The sequence below is a fragment of the Melopsittacus undulatus genome, chromosome 3 (assembly GCF_012275295.1).
Source record: "Melopsittacus undulatus isolate bMelUnd1 chromosome 3, bMelUnd1.mat.Z, whole genome shotgun sequence".
In the NCBI taxonomy this organism is placed as follows: Eukaryota; Metazoa; Chordata; class Aves; order Psittaciformes; family Psittaculidae; genus Melopsittacus; species Melopsittacus undulatus.
Genome location: NC_047529.1, coordinates 59,870,295 through 59,897,615, shown reverse-complemented (window position 1 = coordinate 59,897,615; position 27,321 = coordinate 59,870,295). Strand labels below are relative to the sequence as shown.

The 27,321-nt window shown below is 44.5% G+C and overlaps 1 protein-coding gene across 1 annotated transcript in view; it reads right to left on the bottom strand.

Moving 5' to 3' along the window:
- Positions 1-1,707: 1,707 nt before the first annotated feature.
- FOXO3 (forkhead box O3) overlaps positions 1,708-27,321 on the bottom strand; it is a 93,366-nt gene continuing 67,752 nt past the window's right edge. Inside the window, exons 2-3 of the mRNA XM_005154783.4 lie at positions 18,007-19,441; positions 1,708-5,852 (exon numbers count right to left, since the gene is read on the bottom strand). Coding sequence (XP_005154840.3) covers positions 18,041-19,441 — 1,401 coding nt within the window. The 3' untranslated portion in view covers positions 1,708-5,852; positions 18,007-18,040. The remainder of the gene's footprint in view (positions 5,853-18,006; positions 19,442-27,321) is intronic.

Genomic DNA, 27,321 nt, shown 5'->3' with positions numbered 1-27,321 from the left:
CATGATAAAGTATTTTAATTTTTAAATAAGCTCCACAGGCAAAGCCAGTGGGAAAAAAGCTCTGTGGGCTGGGTCAGGCAAACAGACAGTGATGAGACACTGCAGAGGTCGCTGGCAGGGGATGAATCTGTGTGCTGGCGAGAGCGGTTATCTGCTGCATCTGGCTTGGGCTCCACTTCATGCAAGAAGTCCTCCTTTTGAACAGGGAGATACCAGCCGCAATGACTCCACCAGAAGAAGAGGCAGCCTCCCAGATTTGCTTATCTCAATCTTCTTGGAGCACCCCAAACTTCCTTGGCAGCGGTAGCCAAACAAGAGCTGTAAAACACTGTTTTCCCTGGTCTGGTTCAACTTGCAACTCAGCATATGTGGTGGGGAGCTCCCAGAATAGCTCTTGGTTGCCTCACCAGTCTCAGCAGCAGCAAGAAAAGCCTTTTGTCTTCTGGGACAACTTGGAGAAGTTTAAAATGTTTGCACTTATTTTGAAAGTACACTGGAAGATAAGAATGATCTATTCCAAGGCGGGTGAACTGAAGGTCACAGCTAAGGCATTGCACAACACAACCAAGTCAGTTCAGCACAAAACTCCCACAGGATTTGATCAGCTCATCGTCGCTACTGCTGCCTCTGCCTAAATTCAGGTCAAAGCTTCCACCAGGCACCTCACTGGGTCAAACGCTCTCATTGTTTGTCCTAAATACCACTGGGGTGATGCCAAAGAGGTGGAGGACACAGGTCCTTCCCTGCCAAAGTGCTGCTGGAGGAGCCTTTAGAAAAACCAAGCAAAGCAGCTCCATTTCCAAGGAGCAGCTGGAATTGCTGCCGGACAAGCACTCTCTGACTCTGTGAAGGCTCCTGCACTATTTTATCTTGGTCAAAGGCTATTTCCTGACTGGATGTTGTAATATTTCAGGCTATCACTAGTTAGGACAACGCTGGAAGAACTTTGGCTATGTTAAACAAGGGATATCCCCAAGCAGCTCTATGCTGCAGTACTCGGGCACAACGCTCCCATGGGCTTTGTCCAGCTGACACAGTAGTCATCCCCCTGGGGTTAAAGGAACCCCCTCCCTGCTGCAAGAAGAGTCTCCTCTTTCTGCAAAGTATCATTTGCTCTTGAAAAACAACTCCAAAACCCCCATATACATCTGCGGCTTCCCGTCAGGGTGGGAGAAGTGTTTTCTGCCGACATGGCTCATGTTTCTGAGCACGCTCTCCCGCGCCTTGGCCAGAGCCCTTGGTATAACTTTCTGCTGAAGTCAGGCTGCTGGTTTTCTTACCCCGAATCCCAAACGGGTGGTTTCAAGCACTCCAGGCATTTTTCTAAGACAGCCTGAAGCCCAGCCAAGCCCAGAGGGGGTGTAACTGATGTGCAGTTGGGCTGGTTGTCTCCAGGGACGGGCAAGCTGGGCTGCAGCTGCAGGGTGCAGCCGCCAGCCCTGGGGACAACTCTCCTGACCCCAAAAATGAAGTGAACTTTCTGACATTTAGCAGCAGTAAATGATCCCGTTAGGGGTTATCTGACCACCAGAACTATGCTGGCTTGGCTGAAGTGCATTTACAGACTCAAGCAGATGCAGTATCAAGCCCCCTTCCCAGCCCAAGACCCCCAACCAGCCGGTTTCACCCACTTGGAAACCACCACTTCTCCAGGGCCTGTGTTCTGATCTCTGTCCACGACACACTAAAACAGAGTGAAGGCAAATGTGCAATGTAGAGATCCATTATGCTTTATTTACATGCGTCACCATCTCTTTTACAAACTAGATTACAATTTAAAATGGAATACACAAGGCAATATCTACTAACACCAAGTGGAGTAAGCACTGCATCTCTGCTTCGCTCGGAAAGGGGCAGGTTTTGCTCCAAAACAAACTTCCTTCCAACCTCTGTGTAGTAAGGTAGTATATTCCTCCAGGGCAGCATCTTTTTTTCTTTTTCTTAAAATATAAAATCCTCAGTAAGACTGCAACGTGAGAGTGTCTGCTTTCAAATGAAAGTACAAGATAGCCCAAATGAAAAGTATAAACTGTTCAGCTCTTCGGTATGTAACGACGGCCATGCGCGATAAGGCTGTGGATTTAATATTCTTCCAATTTACATGGCTTGAAACAAAAACAGATAAAACAGTTTTACAGATACTGTATACATATTTTTTTCCAATCATGCAACTTTTTTAAAAAAAAAAAGTTAAACATGTGAAGCCAAATGTACAATCCATTTTTTCCAACCCATAGTAACGAAATGTATCTGGTCCCCCTTTGCATGTGTTGGCAATTCCAAAGGTATGTCGTGTACTGGAAACGCTTACAGGACACCAATTGCCAAGCAATGACATCATTTTAGAGAAATACATGACCTAAAAAAGAACTTTTTGAAGCGGTGGCACAAAAATGTCTGGAGTTAAGCAGTGGTCAACTATCCCACTATTGTCAAGATACAGGTTTTTTACAAAATCATTGTATCAAGTCCCAAACCTGTGACTAGGAACTGCATAAATGTCACCTTTTTAGACCTTTTTTTTATTACACTAAGTGTTTAAACAGTAACTATGTCATTGTTCTGCACCTTTATCTGCTTTACAAAGTTTCAGAAGGAAAACTTCTAATCATAAACATGTTCAAAGACACAAAGGCCAAACTTTCAAAAGGTAGGCTCCCAGAATTAGCCATTCAAGTCTGTATTTTGACACCTAAGTAAGTGGCCCTTTGAATTCAGTGAGATTTATCTAGCACCTCTGGAGGGGAGGGTGTCGCTGGGCACCTCAGCAGGTGCAGAGGGTGGTGACCTTCCCCTGGGCCTGGGGGGACCTGACACCTCTCCCTCATTCAAGAAGCAAGGAGGGCAGAGCTGCTCACCCCCTACAAGCATGCTGGAGTCCCTGACATTGGGTGCCTGACTCCAGGCCTTCCTGCTTGAAGATTTTGTCCCTAAAGATGGGCAACGGAAACCAAACCAAAGAGGTTGGCCAAGTCCACTCATCTTCAGTGAGTGCCAGCACGTTCTCCAAAGCAGGGGTTCAAAGGGTCCCAGCCGTGCCAGTGGAAATGCTGCCCTTGACACTGCTGGGAAGTAGGTTAAGCCTTTGGGATGCTAATGCTTTCCTTGTTTATTTATTTATTATTAATTCCCTGCCATTGATGGGCTGTCTCTAAATCAAGGGAGTTTTCTCCATTTCCTGAATAGAGCAGACCATCATTTTCTCTCTCATTTCTGCCAGCAAGATCTAGCTCTGTTGAACTCCACGGGACTAGCCTGCCATAGCAGAGCAAAAGCTGCTCTCGTTTGGTTTAAGCTAATGGTCCTTCCCTTGCCTTCGACAAGAACTGACAAGAGGAAAAAATGAAATGATGGATTTTGGTCACCTTGGCGGTACCACCAAGTCAGCTCTTACTGGTGCTGTCAGCGACCTGGCCAGTGGTGTTCGGGCAGGCACCCAGATCTCACCGGAGGCTCACTTGTGGAAGGGGTCAAATGCTGTGTCCCAGCACAGGGAGCCACAGTGTGAGCTCTGGTGGCAGACAAAACCATGGGGCAGGGGAACAAGCCCAGCTGCAGGGCAGCAGCCAGAAGAGCCTCAGGAGAAGCAGCACCAGAGGGAAGTCCTTCAGCATACACTCATGTTTTGGGTTGTACTGGGAAGCTGAGAGCTAATGCTACACACCAGAGGAGGCTGGTAATAGAGCTCTTGATCAGTTTTGGTAGAAGGTGCCTGGACTCTGATGAGCAAAGCTACCTCTAGCCTAGGTGGCCGCTGTGCAACATGAGCATCCTGGCCAGCTGGCTGCTGACTGAGATGAGCAATGAGCATCACCTAACTCCAATAAACACAATAAACTAGTCCCCACGCTGACAAATAGACCACCTTGGTGTGAAAAGGAAAAGACATTTGTATAAAAGGGAAACGATAAACCCTTGGCTGCTTGGAAGAGTTGATATGCTACAGGGCTACGATTACCACAACTGCACAGACTCTACACAGTCATAACTGCGGGGAGAAACCAGGAGGTGCATCTTTACAGCGTGGGGGCTACGATACAAAACCAAAACTTCCATCACACTAGGAGCTGTTGTTTCACCAATATCACCTTGGGGACCTGGAACGTAAGGAGCAAGGAAAGGCCCACGAATGCTTGTGTGTGTGTGTGTGTGTGTGTGTTTGTGCATGACTGTGCATGTGTGGTGTCAGTGGCGAGAGGGAGTCACTCCACATTGCATGGGACACGGGTCGGTGGGAACTCATGCACTGAGACTTTGGGTTAAAATGCTAGTTTGTTTTCCTAACATCCATGCATAATGATCCATTTCTGTACATAATAAAATATATTTATATATTTATATGCATAATGCTTTTATGCAAACAAAAAAAAAACTTCATATATCGCTTTGGAGAATTAGGTATACACTGTCCTATTCAGAACCTCTTCATACTGAGTTCCTATGTACCATTGGTGTTTTCCCCTCTTTGTATCCCTCCCCCCCCAAGATACTAATAAAAAGTAATCAAACTTTCCAGATTATAGAGAGGATCTATACAGCACCATACCTTTTATTCATTATTATTATTATTAATTATTATTCATTTTACAAAAGAAAATCTTAGAAGCAAAATATATAAAACTGCCTTGTCTTTCAGTGTCATTTATCCTGTTACAATCTGTGCTCACATGAAAAGCCATTTGTATGATACTGTCACCTTGTCATTCCTTCTGCTTCTCCTGCCTTAACAGATTATACATAATAAGAAGGAAAAAATAATCAAGGATATGTCCAAAACAAACAAACAAAAGGATCACTGATGCAGTAATACACCCTGCAACAACCTGTGCCTCAACTCCTGGCACTGCCACTGCAAGTCCCTGCTGACACCCAGCCTCTAACCTTAGCTTTTCTGCCAAGTGGCGTTATTTCCTTTCATTTTTGCTTTTCCAAGCACATCTTTAGAGGTGGCTATGTTCAATTTGTCTGGCAGCTCAGCCTGTAACACCTTACCAGCCTGCTGCAGCTGCAGGGCAGCCTTGCTTACATAAAGCAGGAGAGGAACCTGTTCCATCAGGCTTTGCCTCCATGCACATGTGCAGGCAATGGCACCCACTGTCAGTCTGTCCTCACGAGCCAAGAGACGAACTTGCTGGCTTCCCTGGTTTTGCAGTCAACCCTGGTTTGACACTTAACAGAAAAGAGGGGTGTACCATCAAACTTAAGGGAAGAATAAGAAAGAAACAAACCAACCAACCCAACAAACAAACAGACCACACGCATCACCTCTCTCTGGAATTCAGCCGGTTGATGGGTAATAATAAATGCTGTATATTCAGAAACCCCTGACGTCTGAGCAATATTTCCTTGCGTGTGTGCAGTACTTCAGATTCCCCAGGGACAGAAAGCAAAAATGGTCAAAAAATCTAAAGGAAATCAGACTGGAGTTTGTAGAGAGGAGGGTGGGCAGAAAGGAAAACCTCCAAAAAGAAAAGCCAACTTAAAACATCCCATAAACCATTAATATATTGAAACACCACATACTCATTGATCAGTAACTACTGTAAAGGCTACACAGTGTGTTCTCAACAGGATGGTGCTGAACATTGTCTCCACAGCAGGTGCTTGGCCATCCCAGAAAAGGAAGATTTTGCATACTTCAGAATTAGTTAAATTCTCAAAAAAAAAAAAGAGAAAAGGAAGCAAAAAAAGGAGGATCTTCACTCCGATAAGGGGCTGTTAACAGTCTGCTTCATCAGGAAAATAATGCAGGGTTCACAAAGGTCGTAAGCTGTAAACAGTATCACTGTCCACTTGCTGACAGCAGATTTGGCAAAGGGTTCTCTTTCTACATCTCTTGTCAGTTTGAGGGCCTAGAGAGGAAGAAGAAAGAAGAAAAGACAAGTGAGACTGTTGCATGTAGGAACAAAAACACAGAACAAAAAAGTCAACCAGGCAAACCTCCAAACCCAACAACAGTTTACACTGACAAGCGATTTTGATTTGTTTGCACCCAGCAGCTTCACACTTATACGAAGGAGTGAGCTGCACTGTGATCCTGCCTGAAGATGCTTCTCCCTCGCCAGGGCTTGAGCGTGCTGCTTTGCTGGCTTAGATGCTCCCAAGCAGGAAAGGAAAACCCTTTCTCCAGATCACCTGATCACAGCATAACCAAAAGGCTGGACAAATCTTTTGACAGTGTTTGACATCAATCACCATGCCTGAAGGATAGCTGAAGGAGGCTGCTCAAGAGAAGCAGTGAGGAGCCACGGATTTCAGTTGGACCTTTGGAGTTTTCCATTTTCCTGCTCATACGACACACCATCCAGACAGGGTTGACCCAGCTTTAAAAACAAGGTTAGGGTCCAGCTTGTTCTGTAGCAATGAAACTTCAAGGCAGAGGGAAAGGCACCTTGAATGCAGCATGGAGATGACTAAAAAGCAACACGGTAGGTAGGTAAAACACTGAAAACAAAGGATCATTTCAACTAAGGGAGCCAAGGGGACAGGTTTTTGGGGGCCTAGAGATGAAGGCAGTTGCCAAGCAGGGTTTTGGAACATACATACATTTAAACATTCCCACAAAATCCTTTCACATCTTCAGCAGCTCCTTGTGGTAGCCATCTGCATTTCTGGGCATCTAACTTTTGCTTCTGAAATGGCTTCTGAAAGCCATTGGTGTGGGTTTAGTCCCCACACCACCTACAACTCACTGAGGATTTTCCCTGAGGTGAATGATTGGTGACATTTTTTACACAGTGCAAGCACCAAAAAGCCTTTTTGAGTTGATTACAGGAATGTCTTTACTCTCAAAGATCCTGGTATCAGGCACACTCATGAAATATGGTGGATTTAGCATAACTGCTGGATTAATCAGGAACAGCACCTCCTGCAATGGGGATCACTTAAAGGCTGTCACGAGATGACTCTCTATCACTGCCTCTCTCCATTCTAAGGTGCCGGGCATGGATACTATAACATTTTATTAGAATGACCTATTCTGATAATGCTAAATGATTGACGGAAATTTAATCATTTTGTCTCATGGTTATTAGAGCAACAGCATGACAGCTGCTCCCTGTGCCATTAGGGGAGAACTTCATTCAGCAGAGCTTAGGAAGCAGACAGATTGCATATTTCACCCAAACAAAATTTGGCTTTAGCCTTAATTATAGGGAAGGGTTTGGGGTAGACTGTTTTGTGAGTAAAGGGATTTCCGCCTGGATCAACATATTGATTTCTTCATTTTCAAAGGGCAAATTAACGCTAGCTGTTCGTTAATGTGACTGCCTGGCAACGACTCCATTTGGTGTGTCCTGATGGCCGTAACAAGGTCAGCAGAAGATATCCACCCAGGCAGGCCTGGTAGCCCCCAGTAAAACCTGGTTAGCAGCTTGTATGCAGCTCAAATGAGTGCATGCCCTTTTTTCAACTTCTCCTTTAAGTCTTAGCACAAGGGGGCTGGAAACAGGTGACTTCCCAAAGCACAATCCCATCTGAAGGAAGGCAAGGCTCACTTCCCGCATGCCACAGCCTAGCAAGCTGGCTTGCTCTCATGCAGCCACCAGTTTTGCTGAGCACAGGTTTAGCTTCAGCTCATGTAAGGAGTCCTGCTGACTTTGAACGGAGACATTAACTGAAAGTAAATGAGTACAGAAACTCCAGAGAAAGTACCAAAGTACTACCAAAATAGTGTTCAATGTTTAAATTAAAAATTCATGTAAAATATATTATGAACCAAAGTGATGAGAGAAAAAGCTGGAGGATGGATGATGATGGGCACCATTTGTGGAAGGGGCGTATTTTTTCCCGAGGACACCCATCCTGCAGACAGCGCCAACGTTTAGGAGACAGGCACAGAGCTGAGGTGAAATTTGTTTAGCAGAACTAAACTGAACTTCAATTTCACAGTTCTGTTTACACGGACTTTGCAAATGGATTAAAAAATGAAAAGCAGCAGATCAAAGTCTTAACCTGCCTGCCTTCAAATTACCCATTAAAGTCCACAACAGACTCACAAACTCTTGCTTTCCATTCTCTCCACAAAAAAGCCTCTGCTAACCCTGAGTTAGTGGCTTGCTGCTTCATAGCCATGAAAACTGTATCAAGCAGGGAAGCAACCACTCCAGTTACATCTCCATTTATCAGTGGTCCTCAAGCACAACTCCCCAGTGTTCCTTGCTCCCTGTCCCAAAATATATCCAACTGCATCCTGAGCCACCACAAGGTTTTTTTGCATTCCTGACAGCCATTGGGAAAAGCTCATCCTCCGGAGTGTCTCCTGGAATTTGCAGAGGTAGATGAGTAAGCCAGGACAATGCTGTCCTCTAAGGGCAAGACACTGCTCTTCAGGCAAAGTACTCCAGTCCCCACTACATCCTTTTTCTTGGTCTTTACTACTGTGTCCTGTTTTGGGGGATAAGAGCAGCAGACGCGTGAGCACAGGCAGCAATGAAAAAAACCCAAACAACAGAACAGAGGGCATGGAAGGGTACAATAAAGGTGAATTCCAGCAGGGTCAGTAGGTTAGAGCAGTGTTTGCCAGCTTACCACCGGAAAGGTGTAAAGCCCCCACCTACATGTGGCATGGTTTCTTGTTTCTCAGGCCGCCCAGAAAACAGCACTACTGGAAAATATCTGCCTGTACTTTTTAAGCCACACCTTGGAAAATTCAGTTCCCCCTTGAAAAGCTCCTCTGCCAAACCTGAAGCCCACCTTCAATCATCAGGGAGTAGAAAGGAAGGAGGAATTTATACTTAGAAACTTCCTTTTCTGAAGACTTTGCTCTGAAGATTGTGAAAGCTTTTTTTCCTACAGTGCAGTCTTCACAAATGCATTGATTTCTGGGTTCTGTTGCACACACATGCACACACACACTGAAAGTAGAGGCCATTCCACTAAGGCTGTTTTGACCTCCTTGATATATAAGGCTGATCTGCTGGACATTAGAAAAACCCATAATACTATACCAAGCTACAGCTTATGCAAACATATATGCATATAATTGGTGAAAATAATCACTTTAAAACACAAACAGAAAAAGCATTAAGTTTGAGGTGAGGATGAACTACTGCTTTCTCATGTCCCACAGACATTTTGAACCCTTGATTCTAAATCTGTTTATCCTATTTGGTGGAAGAGTGCCATACAAAAAGCAGTATTTCTGTATTTTCTAATTCTTCAGCTTGAAAGCAATTATGTGTAAGATTAAATGCTCCTTCTGTCCTTTTCTCTGCTTTTCCATCCTCTACTGTGCTACTGACCAGTTACAAATGCTGTTCTTGCTTTACTCTATGGCCAAGCCGTTGGCTGTGATTTCCCTCCAGCATCAACATTTCCTCATCTCTGTCTCCCATCATTTGACCACTTAACTGGATAGCTGTCTCCCAAGCCCCAGACCAGCTCTGAAGGATCACCTTCCATATGTTGCTTTCTCCTTTTGATTCCCAGTGGTGTCAATTATGCAATAATTACATAATATAAACTGGAAATTTCTTCAGTGATGCATTGATACTCCCCAGAGCGAGGCACAGATAATGTGCACTGGAGGCAAGTTTATCAGTAAGCTAAAATAACAATCAGCACATATAGTTTTCTGTTAAAGAAAAGTTATGTGCTCCTTTATGTAATTATGGTATAAGAAACCAGGCTACTAACACACAAAACTCCTCTGTACAGCAGCCTACCAAGGACATCCTGATTCGACTGGAAGGCTTCCTGTTCAGTGGACTGCCTCTTCAAAAGTATCACCACTTGGAGGTCTGTAAAACAAGTGTTTTTCCTGGGTATCATGCTGTAACAGCTCCCCAGGCAGAGGATATCCCAGTAACTGCTTTTACTGTCCAGAGACTTCAGATGCAAACATCTGGGAGTAAACCTGCTTCCTTTAGTGACAGATGCGTATTCATCTTGGTGCCTCTGCCCCTTCATTTATCATTGCTACCAGCTATGCAGTTTCTACTCAAAAATGGGGGTAGGCTCAAAAAGCAAGACTTGATTATGTGGGGTTACAAGTTAATATTCTGCCTGAGGTTTCCCAGCTAAAGATTGAAAAAGACACAGTATTTATTTAGAAGCAAGTAAGGAAGACAACAGCTACTGTGGCTAATCACTCCATACTGACAAACTGCAGCACCAGATTTTTTTGTTCAAGCAGAATAAATAGGAACCCCAATGCCATGGCAGGTGTGCCAGCGACACCATACAGGCTTCACATACGATGCACTAGGACAGATCTGTGCTGACAGACAACACCGAGGTGATGGTGAGAAGCCCAAAGGGGAAAAAAGAGCTGGCAACTTAATGTGCTTTCATGAACTTTCAGGCATGTTGCAACTTCACTTTTTCTAAGTTCTACTCATAAAAATAGACCCTTTTCTTAGCTCAGAATTGGGGACAAAGAGTGAGGGAGAAGGATGGAAAGAGGAAGAATGCTGGCACAGAACTAAAAATTATGGGAGCTAGAAAGTTGCTGCGCTGGTACTTGTGCATGCACATAAAACACAAAAGTGTCTCTTTTTTCTGCTGCTATTCTTCCACTCCAAGAAACACTGCAAACCACAGCAGACAATCAAGTATTTTGGCAGTAAATGTAACTAAAGACAGGAGATCATTCCCTCACCCTGTAGCAGCTCCCTCGGACAAAAGGCTTGCCCAGAACTGTAGTGAGGTGCCACAACTACTGATATGTGTGATATTCCACTTGTCTACAGAATCACAGAAAAGACCGGGCTGGAAGGGACTCAGCATCATCTAAAGGCAGAGCCTTAGGTTAGTTATTCAGGTCCCTGTCAAGTGAAGTCTGGAATATTCCCAGCAAGGGAGCATTCACCACTCCTCTGGGCAGCTCATTTTACTGTCAGTGGTGGGTAACGTCCCTTTTACCCACTGTACACATGAAAAGGAGACACCCAGAAAGTGGTCCACATCCATGTTCACACACTTGAAAGGAAAAGTAGATTGGGGTTCCCTAATGTATCAGGGCCAACCAGGATACTAAACAACCAGATTCATAGGAAATCTTGCACTTCCTTGCAAGAGAAGCAGGCACATGCAGACTCCATTGTATGTCACTTTGTTGTTGCCCATACAAGAAGACCACATGCTGACAGAACTGTTTTCACACCCATAGATATGTCAGTGTGCAGTTATGGTGGCTTTCCAGCACAAGCACTGCTGATAACCAATTGCATCACACCTAGCTGGGTTCAATCCTCTGCTCTGGCCAACAGAGGCTAGATACAGAACAGCATCTCTCTACAAGGTCTCCAGGCTACTTACTTGACAGCCTTACGGTAAATTTTATCCCCTGCCTTTTGTTCATGGGCCTGGGAAGTGGGGTGGAAATCCTACCAGTTATAGGTGATGTTGCTATTGACAGACATCAGCCTGGGTACTCAACACAGCACCTCGTAGGCAGAATGCTAGGAGGAGGGACTAGAGGAGGAAAGTAAAAAATGCTTGCAAAATACATCTTCTGCTAGGGGTAAGTTACATGGGCTTGAAAAATAGTGCTTTCTTTAGGCACTCCGAAGCACAAGGAAGGAGACCTTTCCTGTGGATCAGAAAAGGACAGATAACTACTGCACCTGTGCCAAGATGAGACAAATATTTTGCTTCTGAATCTGAAGAATAAGAGCCACTTCTAGAGTAAAAGGTACCAGCATGGCTGGAAACATCCTGAATTATGGGCTTATAGTGCTATGGAAACGTGCTACGCACTCTTTAGTCTGAATGTCCTCATAGAGAGTTTTTTTTTCTCTACCAGGTACCAAGTCTATTTTAAAAATTTAAAACATCCTCCCTGCTATGAAGTGTTCTCACTTTCCTCTGCAGCAAACTGAAAATGACATGACAATAATGCTCACACAGGTCACACAAAATGACTTCCACCACCTTGATATAAGGCAGTACAATCCTCTATTAGGACTTACAAGTGGTAGAAAACGCAAGGGAGGGAAGGTCCTTCCTCAAACCCAGATCTTCTCTACATTTGTATGAAATAAATTACCTGTGAAACCCAGCAGAAGCAGACAGTACAAGGGAAAAACAACAGGCAAGATATTCAGCTCAGCTGTAGAAGTGCATAAACGCAATGGCATAGTCTGGGAAAAGTGGCTTTTTTCCTGGAGTAAAGGGAGACAACCACGGCTACAGAGCAGCCTCCTTTAGCTGAGCTGCATGTCCACCTGACTACTGCTCAGCAGATGTCTGCTCCACCAGGCTACAACAACTGCCACCCTGTGCAGTAATCTGAGTGGAAAAGCTGATTAAATAGCCCCCATAGACTGGACTGCAGTAGAGTGTTACCACTACCCAGCTGCAAGTACCTGATTTAATGGTGACAGTGATGGGAGTATCCTGCTTGACACTCTCCAGCGGCAGCACCAGGAGCCCAGAGTGGCACTGCATGAGTATCCTTCATTCATCCTCCCTCCCCAGACCAGGAGAGAAAGACTATTTACATATGGTACTACTCAAATACGTGCACTCCTGCTGCCTAAGCTATACCTGTTCTCTTTGCCTGTCATCAACACAAGATTTAAACCACACCAGCTGTCAGTTCATCACCTCAGCTGAGTGCTGAATTGCTATTAAGAAAGATCTCGACCTCAGCTACATGACGCTATGTGTCTAAAAGGATCTCTTATTAGGCACTTCTTCAAGAAAATGTTTTTAGGGGGGCTATTTAAAGTCTGGCTCACATGAAGAAAAATGAAAAACCACCTGTAACCAGCCCAGCTATCAGGCAACAGCATGTCTGGGGACCAACACTGATCTGCAGCTCTAAACAATCATTACGGCTCATTCACATGAGAAAGATGGTTTGTGAAGACTCATTCTGTAATAAAACCTGTGTGCTGCTGATCCAGGGAGGAAAGCACTGGGGAGACCAGTTGATGTGGGCTGTTCTAAAAATATCAGTTTGTGCTGTCATCTGGTGAGAGTATGTCATCCTGTAATCTTGGCATCTGCAGGGACAGCAAGTTTCTGCCTAATTATTGCTGCTGAATCACATGACAAAGCATGAGGTACTAAAAAATATATCTATATAAAACACCACTAGAAGAACACCCAAACCACAAGATCAGACCACTGTCCTGGCTCCAGCTGCTGTACATTCACAACACCAGCCTGCAGAGGCAATCCTGTTTTTTACAGACCTTTTCCCTGGGTTAGTAAAACCCCAAAACATAAACCCAGATTTAAAAAGCCACCAACCCCAAAAAGGAATAAGCAATTCATTGTGTTTGTGTGTCAGCTCCTGCTGCCTTCACACAGCAAAAGCCACAGCATCCCTGTAAGTCCAGAACTGGTCCCTGTGTGCACAGGGCTTCCAGAGGCACTGTGGCCAGTGAGGTCGCAGGGGGCAGCCCCAGCAGGGTGTGCCCAGCTTTCCCCTTTCTTCCTCCCCATCAGCCACAAGCACGGAGTTTGCCCCAGTTCCACTGGTACTTGGCCATGAAGTGAGAAGCCTGCTTGGGGCAGGCTCCTTGGGAGTTAATAGGATCCCTGTTCCCAGTGAAATATGCTTTCCACATGGATATCTTCATTCAAAGACTAAACTTGGTGAGCGTGACATTCAGCTAGTCACAAAACCACCTTTCAAAACTTAGGCTGGCTGAAACAACACTGAAATGTTAGAAGTGCACCACCTCTTTAACCACTAACCTGTCAGAAATGCAGCAAAAGAATTTGCTGCTCCTGAATTTCCTTCAGATATTTTAAAGTCAGCCAACCCCATCTTGGCTCCTTGTAAGAAACATGCCAGGCCTACCCCTAAAACCTCACTGCTGAACATGACTGAGGAGGAAGCTATGGTACCAAGGCAGTCAGCATCCTAAGGAAGAGGTCCACTAACTCTAGTTTCCACATTTCAGCTTCCAGAAGCAGAAAAGAAGATTTCTGGTAAAGTCCAAAAATCATCTTCCTTGTGGCATATTGTCCAGAGCTCTCTGGTTTGAAACTCCATACAAATGGAGATCTTTTACTACCTATTTCAACTTTCAAGATGGTGTTGTAGCGAACAGTCATCCTCAGACCTATTGTATGTTTTTGGTATGTATTTCACTCAGAAACAGAATGAACACCAATTAACGAACTGGCAAGTAGTTCAAACTGATATGGAGTAATGAAATACCAACAGATCTTTTGTTATGTTTCCTAGGATTTTGCTTTATGAGAGATGTTAATCATCAAATCGTGCAAGCATTATACGGTGCTGCTATTAGTAGCTTGTGCACTCCATTGCTACAACAACAAGATGAAGGACCAAGATGATGTTAGGGGGAAATGAGTGTCTTTAACTGACCTGTGAAGTGTTTTACTTGTAGTTTTCAAACAAGTCAATGTGGCTCCAGCACAGAGCCCAGAGGCATCCTCCTAAATGACACATTAAACTCTCTTTCAGAAGATGCAGCTAGATGAGTTTTTCAGACAGCAAAACCAGCTCAGGAAGTTACTGCCCTACTTGCCCTGAGCCATCCTCTACCTCCTGCCCAAGCCCTGCCAGCATCACTGCCTGTGTGGCACTACTGTAAACTGGATCACTAAAACAATCCAGGTAAAAGCAACTTCATGGATGGTTGGTATCAGAGGAAACGTTGGCCGAAGCGGTAGTTGATCACCAGCTTCTGAACTGGAAGCAGTGAATGTCTCTAAAAGTCTCTTATAACAATCTCTTTGAGACTACTCTTCCTTGGGACTTGCTGGCTGAGAAGGACCACGGAGGAAAACACAGAGCTGTGGGGGACTCCAGGCTAAGAGAGGAGCCATTGATTTCAAAATAAAAGGTATTCTAGAGACAGGCGAAGGAATAGTGACATCTTTATTGATAAACAAGCTGAAGAAACAAGGTGATGATTATCTGAGTAGGTGGAGGGCGTACCCAGTGCTCTTGGGAAGCAGGCAGAGATAGAGGAATAGAGGCCCAGCCAGTTTAAGAAGGGAAAATTATGGCTGAGTTAATAAAGCAAAAGAAGATCATATTGATTTTCTCCTTTCCTTCTTGTAAGAGAAAAAAACCCCAAAACCACAAGCCAAACCCAAATTCATTTATATGCCTCAATGAGGAATTTCTGAAAGGGTAGGCATGAGCAGCCTCACATGCACAAGGGCAGCACAGTGGGACAGGCAAGGCTCTCTCCAGGGACTGTGCACAGGCTTACGTGCAGCAAACATGCACAGCCACGAAACCCACAACGGTGGCATTTTCTGCACAGGTTTCTTACTTCCCCTGTGAAGAAACTGCAGCTGATTTTTTTTTCCAAAGTAAATCCCCCTCTATGCCTAGAGCATGTATAAACTAAATATCCATGGTTTGCTTCTTTCTTTCCTTCCTGAAAACTGACTCCAAAGTTTCTCTTATTTTTCACAGAAAACAGAGCACTCACTATTCCCAGGTATGCCAACAATCCATTGTAACTGCTTCTGCCTCCCTGCAAAACACACCTGGCTGCCCTCCTGAAACGGATTTAGCATGAGCGAGCACCAGGCTGTTCTGCCCAAAGTGTTCCCCAGTCTTCAAGCCTGTAAAGATTCATTATGGAGGTCATGAACATTGTGAAGACTTTAATTCAGGGGTCCCTATTGCTACAGCAAAGAAGTAACTGACAAAGCAGTTCAGAATGACTGCAGCTATGTCACATGAGGAGTCCCTATCAAAACACAAGATGCTCACAGGGAGAAAAACTCTCAAACAGCTCTGTTTAACAGATGAGGAAGGGTGCTGATGAACCAGCTCAGCAGAAATCATCTGCACTTGCACCTGATACCAGAGGCACCCCGCAGCAGCCAGTACACTTATCAGAAAGAGTGAAAGAGGCTTCCACAGATGACTGGACAGTAATCCGCCGTGGAAAGCTGTCTCATTAATAAATCTGTCCTTTGCAATGAGACTCTGCTCATACAGACGTGTCAGCTCCTCTATTCAAAGGGAGCAGCCTGAAAAAGATCACAGTGGATATGTTTTCTGTGAATAGCACAGGCTGGAGTAAAGAGGCAGCAGCAAGCATTGGTGAAGAGGTGGTGTGGTGTGCCTCCTCTACACAGCCCAGGCAGGTCTCCCAACAAGCCACTTCTGCCTATACACAGCAAACAAAGCCACGAAAGTAGGAGACTGCCCTGTTTGCCTGGGCCAAGCAAAGGTGCCAATAACATCTATTTTTTAGGCCCCGTCTGTCAGACAGTACTGTTAGATGTCTCACAGTGACAAAGTTCCTACAGCCTTTTCTTTTACTTCACATAAAAAGGGCTTTTAAATCCAAACAGCTCGTGCATCTGGAGGAAGACAAAGCTGGTCAGCAAGTGCAACCTTCCGCAAATCTTTCCTCCTGTTTCATGAGTCAATTATTTATTTTTTTCCCCCTTTCCTTAAGCTCTCCAGCACTAGAACTGAAGAAAAACAGAATTCAGCTGTGGCCCTGGCATGCAGGGTCAGGGGGACATGGTGTCCTCTATAGCTCACCTCTGCAGCCTGCCTCCTGGCCATGCACTGAAACGCTCATGCTTTGAGTGAGAAGATACGAAAGAACCAGAGAAAATCTTCCCACTGACAGAGAAAAGACTGCACAAACCAACCGCTCCACTGGAGTGTGCTGCCTTGCAGAACTGCTGAAACAAGTGCAGTCCTGTTCTCCCTCACAGACAGCAGATCACAGCACTCATCTCCTGGGGTACTCCATACACAAAAGAAGACATTCAGGAGGTTCACCACTGCTGCTCACCTACTGCAAAGCTTCCCCTTGAATATCTAACTGTGAAACACAAGAATGAAAACTCAATTAGGGATGAAAGGGGCAGATTAAGAACTGTAAAGTTCCTTTCCACCCAACTCCTTTCCATCCTTCATCTAGAAAATTAGAGAGTTGGAAGTAGTCTGCAAAGTGAATGAATACCTTGTTTAACCTCACCACTGGGATACTCTACATATTATTCTGAAGTTAATAGAACACTTTCAATTATTTATAGCTAACCTTTTATTCTACTATATTTTGAAATCTACTCCCTTATACTAATAAATAAACAAAGGAGAAAGGGCACTTTGTGTGGCACCTGCCCTATGAGTCAGTGAACATGTACGTGTGAGCAGGCAGAGGTACGGGCAGGAGACTGCAGGATCAGGAAAGGATGACAGAAACAATGTTTACAAGTTCAAATGCCCCCAGCTGTGGAAAAGAAACAATGGGAAAAAAAAACACAACAATCTGGAAAAAATTAATCTGAAGAGGGCTAACATGTGAAAAGCACCAATGTCAGAACCCAAAGCTACAGACATTCCCTTGGTGGAATCCAGGTGAAAATGATACCCACCCTAGTCCTGGGGAGGATAAGACAACAATTTTAGTGCATTTAAAACATTAAACCCATGACATTCCTGGGACCAGGATCCCACCTTTGCTATTTCGTTATTTAATTTCACTATTTACTGGTTGGTTGGAGGTGATTTTCCCCAAGAAATACAATTAAAGCCCCCCAAACCAGACAGTTTTGCTAGCATAGCAGCAGTACAACTCTAATTCAGTTCAGATCTGTTCCACACTCCCTATCCTCAGTGCATGCACTGATCTTGCAAAGACACTTTTTCTCCTCCCCTGCATTAACTTTGCTCCACTGACTGCCCTCTCCCTATATAACACATCTTGGCTACATGTGGCATCAGCTGCAGAGAAAAATCCATCTGTTGCGACTTCAAAGACTACAAGTCGGAGCTCTGTGATTCCTAAACCCCACAAATATTCCACCTTGGTTTGCCTGATTTGTCATTACCATTTCTCATGCCTATATTAGGAAGGACGCAAAGCATCAGATGCATGCTGACAGTGTTACAGCTGAACAGCTTTTATAGCTTAGCTTCATTTCCCTCCACACCTCCAAATGTTTCTTGGTTGTTTCTGTTGCATACCAACACATAGCAAGCCATCAAAAGCCAAATTAATATTATTAGTGTGCACTAATTATTAAGGGTTTGGTGTAAACTCCAATAAAACTAAGGAACCAATTATTTCGCCACATCTACGGGGCACTGACCTGTTTGCCCATTTTCCCTGTTCTCAAAGATCCTTCAGCCTGGTACCCAACTCTGTGATGAAGCCTGTTTAGCACCAGTGAAGTTTCCCACATTCAGACTGACAACGTTCTGAGCTGAGATGAGGGAATCAAAGTTAAAGTCCAGCCCATCTGCATCCATGAGTTCACTGCGGATAATGGACTCCATGTCACACTCCAGGCTCCCATTGAAAATATCCAGGTCCAAGTCACTTGGGAATTTCTCGTGTCCCATTACTGGGAGGTTCATGCTAGAGGAGTACAAAGAGGAGCCTGAGAGCGGGTCAGAAAGTGTTTGCATAGACTGATTGACAGGTGATTGCTGATGTTTGGTAGATCCCAAGCTGTTAGAATCACTCAAGCCTATGTTACTGATGGAACTGGACAAGGCACGGCTGCCACTAAGAGACGAGTTGTGGGACTGGTGCTGGTGGTGGGGCAGGCTCTGATTGACCAGACCGCCCTGGCTGGACTGTGCGGCAAACGACATCATGGGGTCGTTGCGGAGCATTATATTCCTGCGGGAATTCTGGGCGGACACAGCTGTGCTGGCTTGCGACATGAGTGGGTCAGACTGTGTCATCATGACATCGCTGTGACTAAGTGCATCAGAGGCGAGGAGATCCTGCAGCGTCTGGTTGTTGTAATGAGAAATGGAAGAGAAGGTGGCCTGCTTGTTCTCCTGAATGGTCTGCATAGGCGACTGGCGGAGGGAATTCAGGGACGACGGCCCGAACACGGCGTTGTTGAAACTACTTGATGGGGAACCCAGCCCTGAACCTTTGGAACCATAAGGAAAACTGGAGCTTCTCTGCATCATCCCTCCCGTGGGTGACTGCTGGGAGGGAGGAAGTGTTATATTGTCTAAGAGATCATCCATGAGGTTATCTGTCAGTCCATCATTCAAATTCATTGTCCCAGCCATATCAGTCAACCTAGGCAACTCCACAGTACATGGTTTGTTTACTGAAGGGGACAAGCTCGATGGACTACTGTATAGCATGGGAGAAAGTGGAGCATCATCATCTTGGACATCATCTAGTTCGGTGCTTGCCAGAATTGGTGACAAGCGGCCACTGATCGTACTGGCATTGGAATTTGTACGGGAGCGAAAATCTGTCCATGCATCCAGCTCATCGCTGCTGCGGGAGGTGGGACTCCCTGGCCACTTGGAGAGCTGAGAAGGGCTGTCCTCGCTCGTCTCCTGGGCGGTCTGCAGGGCTGCCTTTTTCTTAGCCGCTCGCCCTCTGCTCTTTGTGTACTTGTTGCTGTTGTCCATTGACACAGCGCGTCTCCGGGGTGCCTTGCCGCCTTTCCCACCATCTGGATTGATCATCCACCAAGAGCTTTTCCCGGTGCCTTCATTCTGCACCCTGACAAATCGGCTGTGGAGTGACAAGTTGTGTCGGATAGAATTCTGCAGGAAAGGAACAAAACAAAATGTCAAGACTGGCACCCCACTTCTTTTGCTGCCCAAACCTCAATCATTAAACCAACATCACATGAAAACAGCAACATGAATAAAAGCATTAGACCCTCTTGGACATCACTATGGGTTTCTTGGGTGGTGAATACAGAAAGACTGGAGTGTGACAGCAGCATGCCACCATGCTGCTATAAATAAGCCCCATGCTTGCAATAGCTGTGTACTCCTGGGTGTCCATCTCTACACTCCCAAAAGCTGCATCCTAAGGAAAGGAGCATGACAGCTCCACTCCTCCACTCAGGAGCTCCCCTCCTGTTAGCAAGGAGTTAGATGTTTCTCCCTTACTTTTGACTCAGGACAGACCTCTCTCTATACTATCAGTAATCTTGCCATCAGTTCCTTGAAATAAAAACTGCATAGGCACTGCAAAAATCTGACTGGAGGAGTAGTCACACTCATCACAGCCTTTGCAAATGTCTTCCTAATTCTTCATGGGCATGTGTTGTGTATTTGTTATAATAATTCTTGAGGAGACTGCAAGTGCTGCTGCTCCTCTCCCACAGGCACTCTGTGCATGACTAAGCTGTACTTTCTCTCTTGATTAGAGGCACCAGAATTATGCCTGTACTGCAGTAGCTGGCCAGCTGTCCCCTCGCTATATTATCCTCATAGTCTTCAAAACAAGATGTGACACAGTACACAACGATATCCCTGTCCCTGTAAGCTGCTAGGTAACAGAGCTGTGTAAAGCTGATGTACGCAGTTGGATACCCCGCAGAGTACAGGATGCTACAAAATACAGTACTTCTGAGGGGGCCAGTGCACCGCTTGCTCTTGCCCATTACCTGCTTGCACTAGTCAGCAACAGCTACCATCCAAAGCCTACGCTGGCTCAAAATGATGATAATCACCTCAGAATGAGAAAAGAGGCCAAGAAAACCAGTGCACAGTATTCTAGTGACAAGACTCCAGATTTAAACCAAAATAACTGACATGAAAATCCCACTCCACTCATCCTGCTGATCTTGGGCTTAAAATATGGCTTGAAGAAAGGACAGGCAAGTAGTATTTGTTAGTGAGAATGCTTCCAGGTTTGGGTTGTGTTTTCTTTCATGTGCAAGTCTAAAGATTTTTGGAGCTATCCCATATTCCTTTGACAAAACAGATATGCTACTCCTCCAGGTTAAAGATGTTCAAGTTTAAAAAGTCACACGAGTTCTTTTTTTTTAAATTTTGGCAATTACCAGGTGTATCTATGAAGAGGCGAAAAATGACATTTGTTCTACCAGAGTACTTTCAAAACATGAAGTCCACAGGACCACAGCATAATCAAACCATCCAGAGTAAGTGTCCTTCATTTACAAAGTACTGAAAAAATTCCAGAGTTAAATGGGGAAAGAATGAAATCAATCAACAAATTATTCATGAGCATCTTGACATTTGCATCCTTAGTATAAATGGATGTTTGACATAAGCGAACTGGAGACACGTTTGATGTATAAAGTAACACGGGCCCAGCTTTTTTTAAACAATTCCTTTCAGTATAAAATGCCTTTTTTTCTCCCTGTTAAGTGTTGTGTTTTTTGTCAGATTGTTAAATGGAAAACACGCCTGAAGTTCTTCTCACACGCAGACAGCAGACGCGGTTGTGATTATCACTTAATGAAAAGAGAAATCATATGGACCACGGTTCAAAATAGCAACTGTTATGTTTTAAACAATTTGCACAAAACAGCAGACCAGACTTTGCAGACATACTCGAGAGAAGTTTGAGTCAGTGCCTCAGCTATAAACTTGTCCTTTTCTAAGGGACTTTCATGCCATCAAAATATAGTGGATTGAGTAGCAGCATAATAGTTCTTCAGTCTAAGGAAGGAAAGAGATTTTTATTATTTAACTCATGACATTTTAACTACATTTTGAGTCTGGCAACAGTCTGTTTCTAACTTCTAATAGGTAGGCACCACTGCCTACTTGCTCACGTTTCTCCCAACTGACAGGAGAACTGCTATTTTTTACATAAATATAAATGTTGATACTCCAGCTTGTACTGCATCAGTGCAGGTAGCTCTCACATTCATCCTCCAGGACCTTCACGGACAACCACTTGTGAGAACATCTGCCTGGGGATCTCTCCTCATGAAGAGCCAGCGACAGGATGAGGACAACCAGAGCTAGACCACTACACACAGCTACAAGGGCTATGCAAACCATGCTGCTCCCCACCTACAAATGCTGGGTATAAGAATACACAGCACTGTGACTCCTTCTCATGACAGAAATCTTAGAAAACACAGAAAAGAAACACCCAAGGTGGCATAAACAGTGTACCACATAGCTTCAGATATAAAACCACTCAGCCACAGTGCCAGCCTCTCTCAGCCACAGTTCTCAACCTCTAGTATTCTCATCATAAAATAGCTTATTTGTGCTGGTGGTAGCCGTAGTATGAAACTATTTGGTCTAAACCTATGAAAAGTCCTAAATAGTAAAACTGTGAGACTTAGGCACCTTTCAGGGTGAGGGGTCCTGCACGTGTGGATACGTGTAGGCACAAGTGTAATTTTCTTCTTATTATATCTTTTTGCTTAGCGTTGGTATTGCTCAAATAATAAGGTAGTAATACTTCTGCATTGAAAATTGGTGGTTATAAAAAATCTGAGCAGTTTGTTTTCCTTTACATTAAGCAATATGCTACTTACACTCCAGCTTCTGTTTTTCTTTACTTTTCTTCTGTAGGAAGATTGTTTCCTTAAGCATAATTATGGGCCAATTTATTTTTGTGTACCCTATCTCCACCCTCTGTTCAAACACTGCCTTAAAACCCACTTCTTTCATGTAACCTCCTCCGCTAACCTCTTCAGCAACAGTATCTGAGTTTCTTGGTTTCTCCTTGTGTCGGATGCTCTGCCAAATCAAATTAGGGCTGGATCCTATTATCCTTTCACATGCAAGTTTTGCTACAGGAGTCACCAAGACTGACAACTCACATTAGTAAAGGCTGTTGTGCTGTGCTACCAGGCTGCATAGGATGGAAATAACTGTATTTTCTACCTGGTTTCGGAGCTGTCAAATAATGTTCCCATCTGCTTAAATTATAGGAAAATATCATGGGACAATCTTCATTAACAATCACATGCATTAGTAATATATAACCATGCAATAAACCATAAAGGAGTTGGGGAAGCAAAGAAAATACATTGTATAAAAATACAGTTAATCATTTGAACCTGCTGCTGATCAAATTAATGAGGAGTTGTCTTTGACTTATGTGGGGGAGAGATTAGGCCATGATGATGGAAACATAACACATTTTTCCATGCCAAAATGCAATGAGAAACTTTAAAAGATCTATAAAGGAACTTCCATCATCTGCCCTGGATACCATATGTAGATGGGACAGATGCTAGCCAGGCTGCAGACACCTTGGAAAGAGCTCAGATACCACCGATGGGTACAACATATGGACTGTACAAGAGCCGAGTGGAAAAGAAATACAATGAGCTCCTCCCTTTATTAGTGTTACTATTTATACTGGACTTGAAGAATGCTGTGTGCTCTGCTAAGAGCCAGAAGCCCAAGGTTCCTGCAGATAAGATCAAGAGCATCCCATATGGCAGTGAGCCCAACCCAGCTGGGTCCCAGGCTCCTGGGGAAGTGGTCCTGCAGGGAAGAATGACCATCCGTGGAGATGAGGAAGACGTAGGGCCGAGGATACACGTGGCAGAGCGGGTGTTATGTGAGCAGAGGGTGGCTTATTGCCACAGGGAAGCAGTGCTACTACCCTGCATGGCTTAGGCCAATGGTTTCAGGAGAAGGGGTGCAGTGAGGTGGGTGCCCACTCGTAGCCAGGGCAGCAACATGAGGGGTGGCAGCAGCTTGCCCAAACTCAGGGCCATGCTCTCAGCTTTCACAAATGTCGGCCCACTGCACCGCATTTTGTTCAGTTAATGCTCCTCGAGGGAACCAGCCACATTTTGCTCACAAAAATGAAATAAATAAAATCAACTACTATGTCCTAATTACACGTGTCTCCCTTGATATTCCGATATGACTGTAAATGGGTAAACTCCCAGAGAGGACACTCAAACATTGCCAAAATGCCATATACCTCATTTGGCATGAACATTTGAACGAGTCTCCCGGGGAGGACAGGACTGCACATTATTTCAACACTCAGCCCTGGTCAGGCAACAGCAGCAAATGCTTGAGCCTTTAAAATGGAGAAAATTCCCTCTTCCCGTGCCTGCTTCGGCCTCTTCCAAGCCATGTTTACCTTGTGGAGCCCGTCCATTAACTCAGACACCAGCTGCAAGTGCTTCCACTGCAGTACAGAGTCTTTTTTGTCTGGGAGCAACATGTGGTATCAATTTATCATCCTCAACAACGCAACAAGGAATCCACTCGCTTTAAAAATAAAAAGAGTTGTGTAACTTAACTCTTAAAAGCCCTCACTTTAAAAAAAAAGGCAAGCCTAAAGATTAGCAAGATGAGGTGCAGCTGGGGGCTGCCGAGTCCAAGTTACACACTGGTCTGTTTTAATTTCAGTGTTTTCTAGTGAGTAGCTAATTCATTATTTCAGATACAGGCTCCTAAACTGTAAAGTTAAGGCTATAAATCAAAAACAGTTGTTTATTTTAACAAGTGGGATACCAGGACATGACGGGAGAAAAACAAATGCTATCTGCAGACCCATAAATGCTGCTAATGCTCACTTTATTTTATACTGTATTAACATATTTAATGTTCTAATTTCACCATATGCAGTTGTCTGTTGGCCACACAGTAGGGACAGACATCAGATCTAACACTGCTGAAAAGAAGCCATGAATATAACTCCAGTTTATCAACCTCCACTGACTGCAGGGAGCTATGCTTGCTCACTTGAATCTCAGCTTCCAGCCTGTGTCACCTTGCTCAAAACACTGTAGCACCAACCTCCTCTGGCGTGAACACCCCTACAGAGGGCCTCCACTAAAGCTTATTTCTTCAAGAAAAGCAAAATGAAACAAACCACTTTCTTTGCATTCAGCTATTGATAAAACAGGAGGCTGTGAATAATCCTAGCATATTTCACCCACCCGTTCAGACCAGTGCCTTCTCATGAAGTAACTCAAAATTTGCTTCAACTACCAGTTTTACACTTTGTCTGCTTTAAAGTCCCAAATGAGATTCGACTGCAAGTAATCGAGAAAATAGTGACTCCAAATAATTAAATTGCCAATTGTGTGCACATATGTAGGAATTTCTGGTGAAAAGGATTTGCGAGTCTTCGCAAGATCTTTAGGAACTACCAATCTGTTGGTTCCATACAGTCACTTTCTGCCTAGCTCTGTAAGGGTGCAGTGCTGCTCTTCTCAAGGAGCTCTGAAATCCCCAACCCAAAAAGGTCTCAGAATTGCCACCTTACCCATGAGTTTTTGCAAACTAGAAAAATACATATAATTTCATAAAGTAGTAGCTTTTCCAATATCCCTACAGAGCTAGGGAGAAAAAGTCAGCTCAGCATCTGAAGGGTGGCTCTATGGATTCCCCTCCTCATCCTGTCTTCAAAGAAGTATTGCTGACCTTGGTGGTGAACGGCTAGAAGAGGCCCTCGCTGCAATTAGCTCTCTGCCTCCGTCTCTGCCCATCGTTCCCAACCCCTAGGAAGAGCAGAAAGCCTTGAGGGATATTAAAGCTCCCTGGGAGAACACGAAGTGCGCCGAAGATTTATCCTCTGAAATGTGCTGGCTCAGATAGGAAAGCAATCCGCTGATCTGCCTCCATCCTACACACAGGGCGCCATGCCGTGCCAAATTACAACAGGAGAAGGTGATTAGCACGGGGAAAACAAGCCCTCCCTAACAACATGTGCCTCACTCCCCACCGCCCCAGCTGCTCCTTGCCACAAGGACAGTATGTGAGCCACACGCCTGCCAAGGAAGTTTATGCTCTCCCTTTCGAAAAGAAAAACATCTCGGTGCACAGAGCTATGGGAACTGAGTTACAACTTAATCAAGTTTTTAATTAGAGAAAAACAACCTTAAAAATTAATTCTAGCTAAAACAACTGCTGCCTCACTCTTTGCAAACAGTGATATTGCAAATCACTACGCTGACGCAAAGAAAACTTAGCTGAAAATATACACTGCCTGGAAATTGTCTCAGAGCATCACGCTGCCAGTTAACAGAAAAAATTTCCAGTTGTTTTACAGTCAGATATCCTCTGACCGCAGGAGGACTCTAATAAATAACATTTGTTTTGCTGTGAGCAGAGCATGCTGGTTGTCATATATTTTTTTCCACTGGATATTTGGGAGGCAGGAAGCAGAGAACAAGGAAAATGCTGATACTTTTAACTAATGCAGTTGTGGAGCAAGAACAAAGCTGGTCTCTTCAGCAGCTCCTCCCAGTATCATGAGACAGGTACCCCAGGCATCATTTGCTATAGGAAGCCCCTTAAAATATAAAGTGTTACCTCTGCATGCTATACTGATGCTTTTCCATGTTAAAACAGGATTTGGGAATCAGGAGGCAAGCACCAACATCAGGAGGCTGCTAAAGACACCTTGCCAAGAGCTGCCTTTTTCACTCCCTTCCACACACTTCATCTCACAGCTGGCCAAAATGGAAGAACGTAGCTGATTTCCATCAAAGGATTTAACTTAATTATCAGCAGGCATTTACTTTAAGGCATGGCTCTTGCAAGGTGCTGATTTGTGAAAATCCCAAGGCACCTCAGTGCAGGCTTGACTGGGACACGAACACAGTGAGAAAGTAGAAGATGTTGCCCCTTACTGAACTTAAACCCAAGGAGTTGCATACAAAAAGGCTGCAATAGACACACACAGCTGGGGCTTTGCAGACTCAGATCAAAACAGTTTTCTTTCCGTTCAGGAGCAGTATCACCAGCACCTTTATTTCTTTTATATTTTTCTTAATGGCAAGCCCCAGCCTTTGAAGCAGTTCCACTGCAGGAACTTTGGAAATGACACCACTCTGTATTTGTGGAGCCATTCAGCACAGCATTGCTGCATTTCTCCTCCTCCGTGCCACAGAGCCCCACAAGAAGCACAGGCACACACAACTAACCAACCCAAATATATGTACAGTAAGTGTCATAAAACCAGCTACCACTGTCAGCACAGCCCCAGTCCACCAGCTGCAGAAGCTACTGGAAGAGTCCTCACAAACCTCAGTGGTCACCCAGTCAGACCTCAATGAAAACAATGCAGTTTTACTGTGAGGCAGACTTTCACCCCCAAGGCTTGGGGTTTGTTTTGCTAGAAAGAACAACTAGAAGAAAAAAAATAAAAATCCCTCTGTTTTTTGTTTCTTAGATGCACAGATCCCAGCACAACCCTCACGTGGCAGTGTGGAAACCAGAGTGCTCAGTTTTATTTTTGCTCATTCTCAGCATATGGCCGTTACTATACATCGACTATTTAGAAACAAGTATGGGCGTTCTTTCATGCCTTTAAAAATAAATGTGAGTGATGCTATAGCTTATAATAATTCACTAAAAATAGTAGCTTCCCATGGAAGATCACAGAAGCCTCTCATTGCTGAATCACCTATTATAATCTTCATTTTTTGATATTTTTTCATGGTCATGTGTTGATTTAACACTTCCCAAGCCTGTGAAACGCAACCAGACCAGCAATAACTTCCACCACACAGTGGCAGGGAAAGAGTAAAACCTGTGTGCATGAAAACAGCCTTCCAGGGCTCCTGCCTTACTGAAGTGCAGGGCTGCCTCGCACGTGGCTCAGGGAAGTGCTAGCTCTGAAATAATAGATTGTTAAATACCCAGGCTGGATTAATTGGAAGTGTTGAGCTGCGCACATTAAATTGCAAATCTGGTGACAGTTACGGCTGACGTGTGACTGA